This window comes from Cuculus canorus, chromosome 1, assembly GCF_017976375.1.
Source record: "Cuculus canorus isolate bCucCan1 chromosome 1, bCucCan1.pri, whole genome shotgun sequence".
In the NCBI taxonomy this organism is placed as follows: Eukaryota; Metazoa; Chordata; class Aves; order Cuculiformes; family Cuculidae; genus Cuculus; species Cuculus canorus.
This window is the reverse complement of record NC_071401.1, coordinates 132,485,422-132,497,979: the sequence shown is the minus strand read 5'-3', so window position 1 is coordinate 132,497,979 and position 12,558 is coordinate 132,485,422. Positions and strand designations below refer to the sequence as shown.

Here is a 12,558-nt window from a genome sequence, read left to right as displayed (position 1 = left end):
ACTTCCTGGGTTACATTTCTTTTGGGCAGGCAGAGCCACCTTTAGGCATCAGGTGGAGAAAGCAAAGCACAAGTCTGGACTGTCTTTTATGCAGTCCCAAGGAAATATATGCTCTCCTTTTCCATGCAGGTTGCTGCAGGGCAGAATGAGGTCTACATTGAAGCTTTGTTACTTCATTGCACTTAATTTCTTAACTCCAAAGTTTCTGAGCTTACTAAACTTTTGATGATGATAGTAAGAGAGGAGAAGGACAGGCAGAAAATAATTTTATCCTGCATCCTTCTCAATCTGATAATTATGCTTTACATCCTCTAACACAGATCTCCATTCTCTGGAGTTTGGGTTAGGACTATAAGTAAGAGAGATATTCTACTGCTACTTTCAAGGGTAATAATTACCAGAGCTATTATTGATCCTCCAGCTGTAGACCAAGGTAACTACAGTAAATATGATGGTCAAGAAGAGATTTTTGTTTGTGATGGAACATGACCCATCCCAGTGCATTACATGGATTTTCACACAACAAAACCGGGAAGGACTCCAGCAAACAGCAATAATTTGATCTAGATGTGCCAATAACTTGACGTGGAACAACAAGCACTACAGACAAAGCAAGACCCAGGCCGTGTCTGTTCTGATGTGTGAGGGGCAGCTGCTGCTCTGGGGAACTGGTTAATGTGTTACATGCTGTTAATGGGTTGAACTTTATGGCAGCTTCCCGTCATGTCACTGTCCCTGTTTCTGTCAGGGTGAAGGTCAGATTATCGTAGGCGGCTTGATTGTCCAGGCACCCTCTGGCCTCTTTTCCTGGTATAAGCCCTGGTGGGACCAGGAATGAAGAGTACAAAAAACCAGGGTGGGTATAGGGGGAAGGTTTTCAGTTTGCATTCCCTATTTCCAAGTCGTGCCCATAAATTAGGCACACCCACTCCTGTTTCCCAAACTATAACTCAATCTTCTGTTCCCAGTTTGAAGGAAATCAAGTTGCTCCTTCTCCTCCAGCAGCCTCCATGGCCAGTGCCGCAGCCAGCTCCATACAGGAAGCCCTGCTAGAAATGAAGGCTTTCCCCTTCTCCTCAGCTGTTAGCCCTTCTTTTCTTTAGCTTCCACCATTCCTTCTCCATTGCCTGCTGCCCTGCCCCAAGAGACAGACAGCTCCAGCCTGCTGGCCACCCTGCCCTCCCTCTCCCTGCCAGTGCCTGGCCTTCTGCCCAGCTCCTCCCTACTGACTTCCCCTACTTCTGAATGGGCCCTGACTCGCAGCCCTTATCTCCTCCAGCCCCCGGGCTGTTTACAGAGGACAATATAAAGAGGTTGACTCTGAGAGCGGAGCGGGAATACAATCACCACCAGACCAGACCGGGTCCCTGCTTGACTCCTGCTCCGCACCATGAGAAAGGACTGGCCGCTCTTCAAACCAAACATCTTCCTCCTTCTCCTGTTCTTCGTTCCTGGGGATGCTTCACCTGCCACGGAGCCGTAAGCTAAGCAGGGGGGTTTCTGGGCAGGCAGGAGACCTGGGTTGTATTCTTATATTTGTTGTTTTGACTTTTCTGCCTACTTTTTACCCAGAATAAAGACACCAGGGCTGGGTAAAGTATCTTCTACAAGCAGAAAATACTATTGCTTCAGGGGATGCAAACCGGTCTACAAAACTGAGATATCAGTATAACTCCCAGGGAATGGGGGACAAGGGCGTGGGGGACAATAAAAGAAAAAAGAGCGGAAAGACTGTGGAAATACCTTTTGCTGCTTCAGAGAACTGACAGCATTTCAACAAAATTTTCTGCACAGAACTGGTTCTTTTAAAAGGCAACTTTTTAAATAACTATTTACACAGTCAGTTTTTCTTAAGAAGGGGACTTTTTTTTAAAAGACAAAGAGAAGATGAGAGATTTCATTTAGGGTTGACTACCCTACTCCCAAGCTGAAATGCCCAGGGAGTGTTTATATGATTGATAAAGAGAGAAAAAAAGGAACAAATAACTTATCTGGCATGACCAGAAATGGCTTTATTTTTTTTTAATTCACGTTTGGCTTTTTGGCAATGCTTTTTCCTCCTCAGCAGAGCAGGGCTGTGCTGCAGTGCTTTTATCAAATGCAGGGTAAGAGAACAAAATGGCTGGTATCTTAGGGGCCAGAGCTTTCTTCTTAGAGACCAGCTGATGGACATAAAGGTGTTAGAGCCTTTTCCAGCACTAAAGACAATGCCCTACTGTATGGCTGAGGTTGAGCGCTCTTCTCCCAGCTGCTTGCTGCTCTGGGCATACCTGTCAGAGGCCAGTCCTTGCCCACCCAAAAGGGAGCACTGTTGCCATTAAGCTGATTGGTTTTGATTTCTAGATGCAGTATTGGGCACTGGGGACTGTCTGGTTGGGCTGAGACAGAGGGCCTTGCTCCCTTGAAAAACTTAAATTTGCTCTAGTGTTTTTACTTAATATCTGGCACCACACTGTGGCAGTTTTGGGTTTCTGTAAGGAAGGCATGTAGCGCTACAGATGTTTTGCGGTGAGTAGTCAATGGCATTTATTCACCAGGTACTGGCACTTGTGTGGCTGCTGAATCCTACTAACATCCTGTAGCATTATTCAGGGTACTGGAAGGAAGTGCTGCTGCTGTGCCAGAGCCTGGAAAAAAACAGATCCCTTCCAGATGTCTGCATTGAAGATCTTGTTTACACTGCTAGAAAATGTGCCTCTCTCCCTGTACAGTGAAGAATGTAGTCATCAGATTGGTTTATTTGTTCTTTCTGTACAGCTCCTGTTACCTGTTCCTGCTTATCTAACCTGTTCGTCTGTCTTGTTCCTAGGCAGTATATGGTGCTACTGCCCTCTGTGATACACACTGATTCTCCTGAGAAAGTCTGTGTTCAGCTGACCCACCTGAATGAGTCTGTGACGCTGAGTGCCATGCTTGAGTATCAAGGGGAAAACAGGAGCTTGATTAATGATGTGGTGTCAGAAAAGGACACGTTCACCTGCGTCCCTTTCTCTGTGAGTATCTCATCCTTGTGAGCTGATCCCTTGTGCCAGGGATAAACTGTAAGGTCATTAAATAGCGATGAACAGAGTAAGCCTGTGTAAGTGTTCACTTCTCTCTTGGCCAAAGTTATGTTTATGCCCATCCTCAACACCCTCTCTCTGCTGAGATCTCAGCATGCTACCTGAATGGGAACTGCTGAATCCTGCAAAGTGAACCCCACTCCAGGACAGGAGAAGGAGAAGCCAGGAGAAAGAAGTGGTTTTAGTATTGACGCTCCTATTGGCTGTTTGGTGAACAGCTTTTGCAGACGGCTTTCCACATCATCCTTCAACAGCCATAGATTTTCACTTGTGTGCCTTCAAATTGGGGTAGAGCTCAGACACTTCTTATCTTGTGGATCATAGAATCATAGAAATAATGTAAGAACATAAAGCTGTGATTGCCTGTTTCTGAAAAAAGGAGCGAGTCAGGAAATTCATAGCTTAGTGTAACTTAGTGTAGCCTCAAGGACTATGACTAGTCATGGGCAGAGAAGAAATTTGGTCGTCTGGCTTAGAAAACAGATTATGTCTTTGGCTTAAAAGCTGAAGAACTGGCCTTTAGAGCACTGAACAGATTGGCATCCATGTCTGGGTTTGTCAGATATAGGCTGAAGTCCTTCTGCAAGCACTGAGGACATTGTCTGAAAGAGAAGGGAGATTATTCCATTTCCCCTGTGAATGTTAAAAGGAAAAAGACATAAAGGTTTTGGTCAAGGCAGTAAGAATTTCTTAAATTGGGTGAAAGCTGAGAGTTCCTTTGCTGCACAATACCTGCACAATCACTGCACAGAATCAGGAATGAGTGGGAATATAGACAAGCAAAGATCTCTCTTGTTTTTGATTTTATTTCCCCTCCCCTCTGTGTCATGTCCATCAGGAGTATATTAGATCCCTTCTTCCATCAAGGCCAGTTTAGTTCAGGAAGCCTTCAACGGCGGTCCATTAACACAGTTACTTTCTTACTCTCCAGCTTCCAAAATCAAATAGCCCGTCACCAGTCACATTTATGAGTGTGATGGTGAAGGGGGCGACACTGGAGTTCAGGAGTCGCAGGTTGGTGCTGGTCGAGAATTCTGAGAGCCTCATCTTTGTCCAGACAGACAAACCCATCTACAAGCCTGGACAGACAGGTACCAGGGAAGGGGTGGAGATCTGCGTTTGAAGCAAAAATTTGTAGTAAAACTGGTTAGATTGTGCTGACCAGATGTCACCTGCTTTTAGTGGGGGTCAGAGCTGCAACCAAATGGCTGAAGCTTATGTTTCTAATGCTCCTGGTGGGAACAATTTGGGGGACCTTAAGATAGATGCATGTACTTGGGGCATCTGCGCACATTCCTTCTGTCACTGGGGGCTCAGTGGTTATGGTCCATGCAGCTAGGTTCCACATTAAAATCAGAGAAAGACTGTTTGTCCTATAGAGAACAGGACAAAAATTCAAACTAAGCAAAGAAATGGCTTCCAAAGCGTCAGCTGATTGTGCTCAATGAAGACACAGAGAACTATATAAGCCATTTCTTTCTTCTGGACCATTGATCTCCTAAATTTGGCCTGGACAGGAACTAATGTCCTAAGAGAGACAATGAATTCTCTGTCCATCCAGAGCCAGTATAAACTTGCAGCCAAGTGTTGAAGTAGTTCGCTTGCATTCATCCTCCCTAAGAAGTCAGTCTAATTAGAACAAAACTAGAAGACCCATGTGAATGCCAATGTAAAAATGTGTCTTTGTGAAGCAGACAAAGGCAACTTAAATTTAATTTGGTCCCAGTTAGTGAGATTTGTATGTCCATGATGAGTAAGATGTTAACACTGCTAGAGATTTGCTCCTAACATCCTCTTATTCATGTAACTTCTTACATGGGTGACCTTCTAGTATGAATTATCTTTTTGGTGAATGAAATTCTTTAGAAGAGAACAGCTCTGTTCTCTGTTATACTATTTGTTTTTGCAACTTATGATTTCTGGTTGACAACTACACTGTGTAACCTCACTGTCTGCCTTTTTCCATCAGTCCTGTTTAGAATTGTTTCTCTGGATAAGGACTTCTATCCCTTGAATGAGGTGGTAAGTATGATACTTCCTTTTCACTAATTATTTGGCCTTAAGTCATTTATGTGGGGAAAAGAAGGAAAGAATTGTCTTTTGGCATGAGCTCACAGTACACTGAGATAGTTGTGCAATTCTTGGGTTATGTCAGATCTTGTTAACAGGATCTTTTCTTCAAATTTCTGCACAAATCTGCCTTCTGCATTCTTGGGAAGGTTTGACAAACTGCAAATAAATGGTTCTAGTGTAAAAATCTCAAAAGTGAGCAAATCTGCCATTATCACAGTGTTCACTTGCTCTTGTTAGTATTGCAGATCATAGAGAATTAGTAATTTCAGCTGACTTTTCTGCCTGAGACAAAGAATTTCCCTCCCCACCTTGATGTACCTCAAAATTCTGTATTACTCTATACAAGGGTCTTTATTCCTTATCCCATTGGGTGATCAGTTTGTTCCCGGAAACGTAGTCATAGCCCTAGTAATTTGACTGTACTGCACTTCACCTAAATGTGCATTCTAAGCATGTTGGTTTCTTTCTTTTCTTTCTAGCTTCCTCTTGTCTTTGTTGAGGTATGTACAAACATTCAAGTCGTTCACATTTATCGTACCTCAGTCTGGGTGTCATAACTATCAGTTGCCTCGAGATGATTCTCGTCTCACTTATTAAGCAGGTCCATAACCTTAATTTGAATATACAGAACTTTAACTCATATGACGGCAACTGGGCCCAAGTTACAGTTCTTTCTATTGTTCAATCACGGGCTCCTCACGCGACTCTGCCAGTGCTCCCGCTCCTACCTTGTAGCCTTCTGAAACACTAGAGCTAGGCTTCCCCTCACTGCTTTTGCTAGTCCTTTTTAGTTATTGCAGACTCCCACTGTTCTCACAATCTCCTTGTGATCTCATTATCTGTAGGACCCAAAGAACAACCGTCTGTATCAATGGACAAAGGCAGAGTTAAAGGGGGGATTAATCCAGCTATTCTTCAATCTCTCCTCTGAACCTATGCAAGGGACCTATGCAGTGGTGGCACAGAAAACCTCTGGGAAGACAATTCGGCATCATTTCTCTGTGGAGGAGTATGGTAACTGTTGCTGCAGTTTCAAATTCCTAACTGCTACTCCTGTGGGCCATGAAAACTTAATGAAACAGGGTGGTAGATATGACCAGGATATCCAGAATGGCTGGAAAAACATCTCTGTGTCTTCTCCTTCCCAAGCATCACCCCTTTCTGAGCAGTGAAGACTGAAGGACTTCAGCAACCTAAGCCCTAGGTCATGCAGTGCAGTTCTCCTGATTGCCCGCCTCAGCAAGGTTTTCATCAGGAGGACCAAGTGTGCTTGGATCTGTCTGCCCACAAGCCCCACCTCCTTTCAGAGGTGATTTAAGGCCACTACATGCCTGTTAAGTGTCATGCTATGACTGAGTTACTCCATAGCCTGAGGCCCAAACTCCTGACCTTTTGGTGTAGACTGCAGCTGTCTGTAAGTTCATATCTTGCCTGCCCTTCCTCACAAGCTAAGCCTGTAGCTTGCATAACACAACCTCTCTGGTACTCTCTAAGCCAATTCCATCTGCTTGGCTAGAAGATTTGTACCCCACTACTCACCTGCTCAAATCAGAACAACATAGTCACAACCAAGATAACCTCCCACATCAGTAAGACAGCTGCAGCCCTTGTTACATGGTCTGATATTACCTGGCTCATGCAGCAGAGATGAGTCCTAGTAGATGAGTCTGGAAATCCTTCAACCTCTTTCAATTGCGTGACTGCCCTATGCTCTGAATCCCTCCTGGTTCTCCCAAGACAGTCACCATCCTGCAGCTGGATTTGGATGTAATGTCATTCTATGCTAAGTCACCAGGGAGGCTATGGGATCTTCCTATTTTGCAAATTGGTAAGACCTACATGATTTAGAAATGCAGAAATTATCTGCAGTCCCAACTCTCTATGTTTCTGAGACCTGTATAGACTTAGCTCTGTAATTTGCTGTATGCTGCTGCTTTGGGACTGGTAACCCATGTGTTATCTAAGCTGCTGCGGCATTTTAATAGCTGGTCTAGTAATCCTGTCTTCTTATCTGGCACAGCAGATGGCTGAGTGCCTGTGGTTTTCACTGACTTCAGTGGGATGTGGAGGTGAGAGAAACCTCTAAATGCTGACCATTTAGACACAAAAGATTTCAGATCATTTGTAAGAATAGCCTTTGAGTAGCCTTCATTTCTCATTGTTGTTATTCACCACCACATAGACTATTTTCCTTTGGTTCTGCTGCAGTGCTGCCAAAATTCGAAGTAACAGTGAAAATGCCCAAGGTGATCACCATTCTTGATGAGAAGCTGAAGGTGACAGTTTGTGGTCTGTGAGTGTCATTCTTTCAAGTCCTTCTTGGTTTCTTTTTTTCCTTCAGCTAGTGCTGAAAGTCTAGTTTGGAGATTGAGATATGTTAATTATATTTCTCAATCATTTTGGTGTCCCCAAACCACACAGACTACATCTACCATTAGGGCAGAAATTATTGCTTGGGGCACTTCATGTGTAACATGTAGAAACATATTGTTCTGTTTAGTTTACTCAGGAATGATGTTTAACTGTGGCTTCTACTTGTCATTGTGGAGAGGAAACTGTAAGTGATGCAATCTCTCTGTTTCGTTGGGCCACCTCATTCGACTCTGCATGGTGTGTTTGTTCCATGCATCCTGCAGGGAGAGCCATGAGCCAGAAGATCCCATACACACACAAATCGGTTTCATCAGAATTGGGTGATGGGGTAGATACTTGCACTGTGTTCTCCAAGATGAGGGGTACTTTCAACTAAATCAGCATTAGGGTAAATGAATTCTGAAGACTTGTATATTATTCTCAGGGATGCAATTGGGACTATAAGATTCAGAGCTTCTGCCCACATTTCCAAGCTTGATCCTAAAATGTTACCAAATTTTTCTTTCTACTTTTTATTCCCTGTGATGACTCTGCTGTATCCTGGAGGCAACTCTACAGAAGAATCCTAGTTCCACTAGGGGTGAGATAGGAATTTTTCTCAATCCCTCTTACATTCCTAATGGTTCCATTTTTCTTCCAATCATTCCCTGCTGGTAGATACACATTTGGGAAGCCTGTTCCTGGGCTTGTGAGTTTCCGTGTCTGCCGGAATTTTAGACATGCAGCTACCACCTGCTATGGTGAAGAGGCTAAAGGAGTGTGTGATGAGTTCTCTGGACAGGTAAGTCATGATTACTTTTGTGGGTACAGTGATAGGAGCAAGTGTGGTTTATTGATTGTGCCTTGTATGGAACAAGCTTCTACTAACAAAATATGTACAATTTTAAGGAAGCCCGAAGAAGGAGAAAAGATGAGATCCAAGATGTAAAAAGTAAAAATAGAGGGAAGGTCTGTGCAGTAAGGAAGATAGGTATAAGGGCAAGAAGCTGATGGAGAAGGAAGAGGTGGAAGCAACAAAAAAAGAAGGGTCAAATGGAGTGTAGAGATTGTAGGAGTGAGATTGAAAAGGCAGTGAGAACAGAGTTGGGGTTGGCTTACACTGGAAGCAGTGTGTGGGATCAGAAGTTGGTGTCAGAAGCAGGAAAGCAGCAGAAATCAGGGGAGGGGTGATGCAGTTTAAGAAGAAAGACATAGATTTAGCAGCAGTGGTTGAGACAGAGTGAAAAAATAATGTTTTTTGCTCTTCAAACTGGCAAGTCTACACGAATAAAACTGAATGGTGTTTGGAGCATGGACAGAAGCAATTGTACAAGCTAAATGGACAGAAGCTGGAGTAATAGCAATTATGGAAATATGCCAGGACAAGAAAGCAAGCAGAAGACAGGCTTGTGGTCCTTAGTGTCTGCCAGAGTATGATCCCCACAATTGCCTCTGTTGTTTATCCATGCTAAAAGAAAATATGAACACTGCAGTGCTAACCGCTGGTCCAGGCATCTCTTCCCTTTTCTGTGGAGACTGCCTGGTACATAAAGATGCTAAAGAGAGGTGGCAAGCTTTGGAAATAGTTTTCCAGATGTTATCTTCTTTCTACACATACACAGGCTTTAGTTTATGTATCACTTGTATGATTTGTGCTTTTTAAGTCAGTAGCTATATTTTGATGTGCTTGATGACGGCTGAACAATTTCTGTATGGCATACACTTGAATAATTCCCTGTGCTTCTGTATCAAGTGTTTAGAATTTCAAACACACGTACATAAGAATCTTTTAGGTTACAAGATTTTTGCCCTGATGTTGCTGCAAATACTTCAAAAAGCTCCTTGCCAAGTTATTTATGTGCTTTTCCAGTTTTAATAAAACCAACAAAGGGAACGATCTGTGAGGTTATGGGTTTCTCTTGCAGTTTAGGGCAAAACACAGTGATGGATTCATTAAGCTGGAGAAACATCATATAGATGAGTCCATAATTGTCACCTTTGTTTTCCTCCAACAGACAGATAACTATGGTTGCGTTTCTGAAGTGGTAAAGACCAAGTTGTTCCAGCTCAAGAGAAATGGATATGAAAATAAGCTCCATGTGGAGGCTAAGATTAAAGAGGAGGAGACAGGTATGAATAAATGAATTGAAGAGGCCTATAATAAGCCTAGTAGCAGGGCCTGACAATTAGAGGTGAGGGAGAAAAGAAGACTCTCGCTTTTCTGGAATCTTGAAGTTTTCCTACCAGGAGACCAGAAGAATCAACAAAATTACTTGTTCAGCAAAGAATAGTTAGCCTACAGTAAAAGTAATTCTGGTCAGGTGCTGGCAAATTAATTCTTCATGCTTCTTCCTGCAGGAGTGGAATTGACTGGAAACAGCTTCTCCGAGATCACAAACACAATTAGCAAAATCACCTTTGAGCGTACAAGCTCCCACTACAAACCTGGAATCCCCTTCTTTGGGCAGGTAGGGAAACCATGAGAATGGAATGCCATGAGCGCCAAACAATTCTACTGAATCTGCTGGACAGATCTATATCCTGCCTTTACAAAGAATCTGGATCTCAGTGCTGGTAATCCCAGTGGACTTCCTCTCCTCCTCAGGCTCTCAAACTGGGAACAGCAACTGAGAGCATAGCCCTCGTTTTGCTTACCTCTCTGTCCTTGTGCTTCTGCTTCTCCAGTCAAGTAAAATTCCCCTTTTCTGTTCTCCTGTTTAATAGGTGTGAGTACCTGTCAATCTCCATGTCCACCCTTCTGACCCAGAGGTAAAGATAAGAAAAGGCCAATGAAATAAGATTCAGAAAGTTTGCAGCTCTCTCTGAAAGAGATAGATGATGTGCAGTTGAGGCTTCTTCGTCTGACATGAGACCAACTTCCTTAGCTTGGTGGTTTACCCGTCTGTTCAGGTGACAGGCATTTCTCTCCTTCTATACTCTACTGTTTTTTTCTCCTCTAGGTGAAGCTAGTGGATGGGTCTGGTGCTCCAATTGCCAATGAAATGGTGAGGATTTCTTTAGGAGAAGTCTTGGAAAACTGCACAACAAATGAAGAAGGCAGGGCGTGGTTTGCCCTGAACATTTCCAAGTTGCACTTCGATTCTCTTGGAATTAGGGTGAGTCCTGCAGTCAGAGGAGAAGATGAAGTGACCCACAAGGCTAGAAGGGGAGGACTTCTAAAGTTTCTGTTATATAAGTAAAAGCACTTAGCTTCTTATTCCTAGTTGTTTGTGCCAACTTTGACATCAGTGTGGTGTAAAAAGCTTGTACAACAAATCAGGTTGCCCTGTCACAATTGTACTTAGCTTGTAAACATTTGATTTCTGTTTGACAATAGCAATATGGGCTTAGAAGGAGAGTAGAGAGATCATAATAGTCCATTCTGCTCCAAGGGATCACCAGCCCTACCTAAACTAATCTGTTTCAAGGGAGGGTCTAAGTCCCATGACTGAGTGCTGCTAGTACTTCACTGTGTTTTCAGTTAAATTATTTCTGAAGTGTCTCGTCTAAATATCCTTTGTAACCAGTTAAGGCAGTCTGCAGCTCTCAGGGTTTAATTTAGCATTCTGAGTTTCTAAGCTGCCCTCCTCATTTTTCTTTCTTTTTCCTGCTGTAAACCGTTCACAGAAATTCTCTCCCTAGTGTGGAATTTGTTCATCTGGGAAAAATAAGTGCCTGTGAGCATCGTTTGGTTAGTGGAAAATGCAATATATACGTAGTATGCACATCTTATAATATCTCACCCTGGAATAAGGCAGATGGTCTAGAATTGTATTTGCTCTTCTCCCTACAATTGTCTTGTCACATATCTAAACCATTAAAAAAATGTCCAGAAGTTGCCACTAGGTGCTTAAAGTTGCTAGGATTTTGCAGGGTAAAGAGAAGGCAAGATACCCAGGTAACAGTGAGAAAGATAAGGAAATAAGGGTATGTGAGGCACATGAAATGCTGAAGTAGCACCCTTCTAAATGTGAAATATCTTCCTCTAGCTCTCATTTTTAGGAAGACATGGACTGTCTCAGTTCCTGAACTTCTATTCAATTTAGATTTTGAATTCTCAGCTGGAAACTTTTCCTTCTTTTCCATAGCATCCTTAGTTTGGCCTTGGGACTAGTAATCTTTGAACCAAAAAGCACTATCCCTTCTCCAGTACCAATAATGGGGAAGGAAAAATGAAAATCAGCTTCTCTTCTCTTTAAAGTAACATGCTATTTGGGAGGGCAAAGAACTAGGGTAAAGAGCCCTTGAGATGATATTGATAGTAAATAAACAAATGATATGATTCAGCTTATTTAAGACAAACTCCAGCTTCTCTGGGAATGAGATCATTCCCAATGATTTGCTAAGCATCCCCCCACCCTGTCCTGTATCTTTCAATTTATGGTGTTTTTTTGTAGACTACCTTGTTGCTTAAATACAAAAAATACCAAATTTTTAATACTAGGCTGTGAATTTTGGCTCCAGTTTAGCCACTTGTGTTTGAGGATCTATTTGTGCATTTTCTCCTTTTCCAGGCAACTCATAAAGTAAACCACCATTGCTATGACAGTGCCTGGGTTGTTCCATATTATGAAGATGGTTATCTCCCACTAAAGCGCTTTTACTCTCCGAGTAATAGCTTCCTTAAAATTGAGCCCAAGTCTGAGACACTAAGCTGTGGCTCCTCCACAGAGGTCCGGGTGCACTATATCCTTACTCCAGAGGCCATAGGAGAGCAGAAGAAAATCACCTTTTACTACCTGGTAAGCTTGCTCCTGTCATATAGTGAAGTTGCCACTGGTAATTGTAGGGGGGTTGGTGATGGAAATTGTGGTTTGTGGCAGCAGGCTTTAAACACTTTGCATCACTCCTCATATGTTGCTTACCCACAGTAAGGAGGGTCTGGCTTGGGAGCAGAAGAGTAAGTATGTCCCAGTGACACCCCCTCCCCCTTCCCCCGGTGAGCACCAGTATCCTGCCTGAGGGAGGCAGAGAGCAGCTGAGCAAGGTGCGAGCAGCAAGCATACAGCTCAGTTGTTCTCATCTCAGTCTTTAAGGTTTGGCACATGCATAATCACCACCACAGCAGCGT

General features: G+C 43.2%; 1 protein-coding gene across 2 annotated transcripts in view; it reads left to right on the top strand.

The window, feature by feature from the left end:
* The first annotated feature begins 1,320 nt into the window (after nucleotides 1–1,320).
* Nucleotides 1,321–12,558, top strand: part of LOC104060648 (alpha-2-macroglobulin) — a 30,203-nt gene continuing 18,965 nt past the window's right edge. For both annotated transcript variants that reach the window (XM_054069199.1, XM_054069196.1), the window contains exons 1-12: nucleotides 1,321–1,479; nucleotides 2,810–2,993; nucleotides 3,994–4,153; nucleotides 5,032–5,084; nucleotides 5,615–5,635; nucleotides 5,981–6,149; nucleotides 7,344–7,428; nucleotides 8,166–8,289; nucleotides 9,503–9,617; nucleotides 9,846–9,955; nucleotides 10,448–10,603; nucleotides 12,002–12,229. In XM_054069199.1, the coding sequence (XP_053925174.1) occupies nucleotides 1,391–1,479; nucleotides 2,810–2,993; nucleotides 3,994–4,153; nucleotides 5,032–5,084; nucleotides 5,615–5,635; nucleotides 5,981–6,149; nucleotides 7,344–7,428; nucleotides 8,166–8,289; nucleotides 9,503–9,617; nucleotides 9,846–9,955; nucleotides 10,448–10,603; nucleotides 12,002–12,229 (1,494 nt within the window). In that variant the 5' untranslated portion in view covers nucleotides 1,321–1,390. The remainder of the gene's footprint in view (nucleotides 1,480–2,809; nucleotides 2,994–3,993; nucleotides 4,154–5,031; nucleotides 5,085–5,614; nucleotides 5,636–5,980; nucleotides 6,150–7,343; nucleotides 7,429–8,165; nucleotides 8,290–9,502; nucleotides 9,618–9,845; nucleotides 9,956–10,447; nucleotides 10,604–12,001; nucleotides 12,230–12,558) is intronic.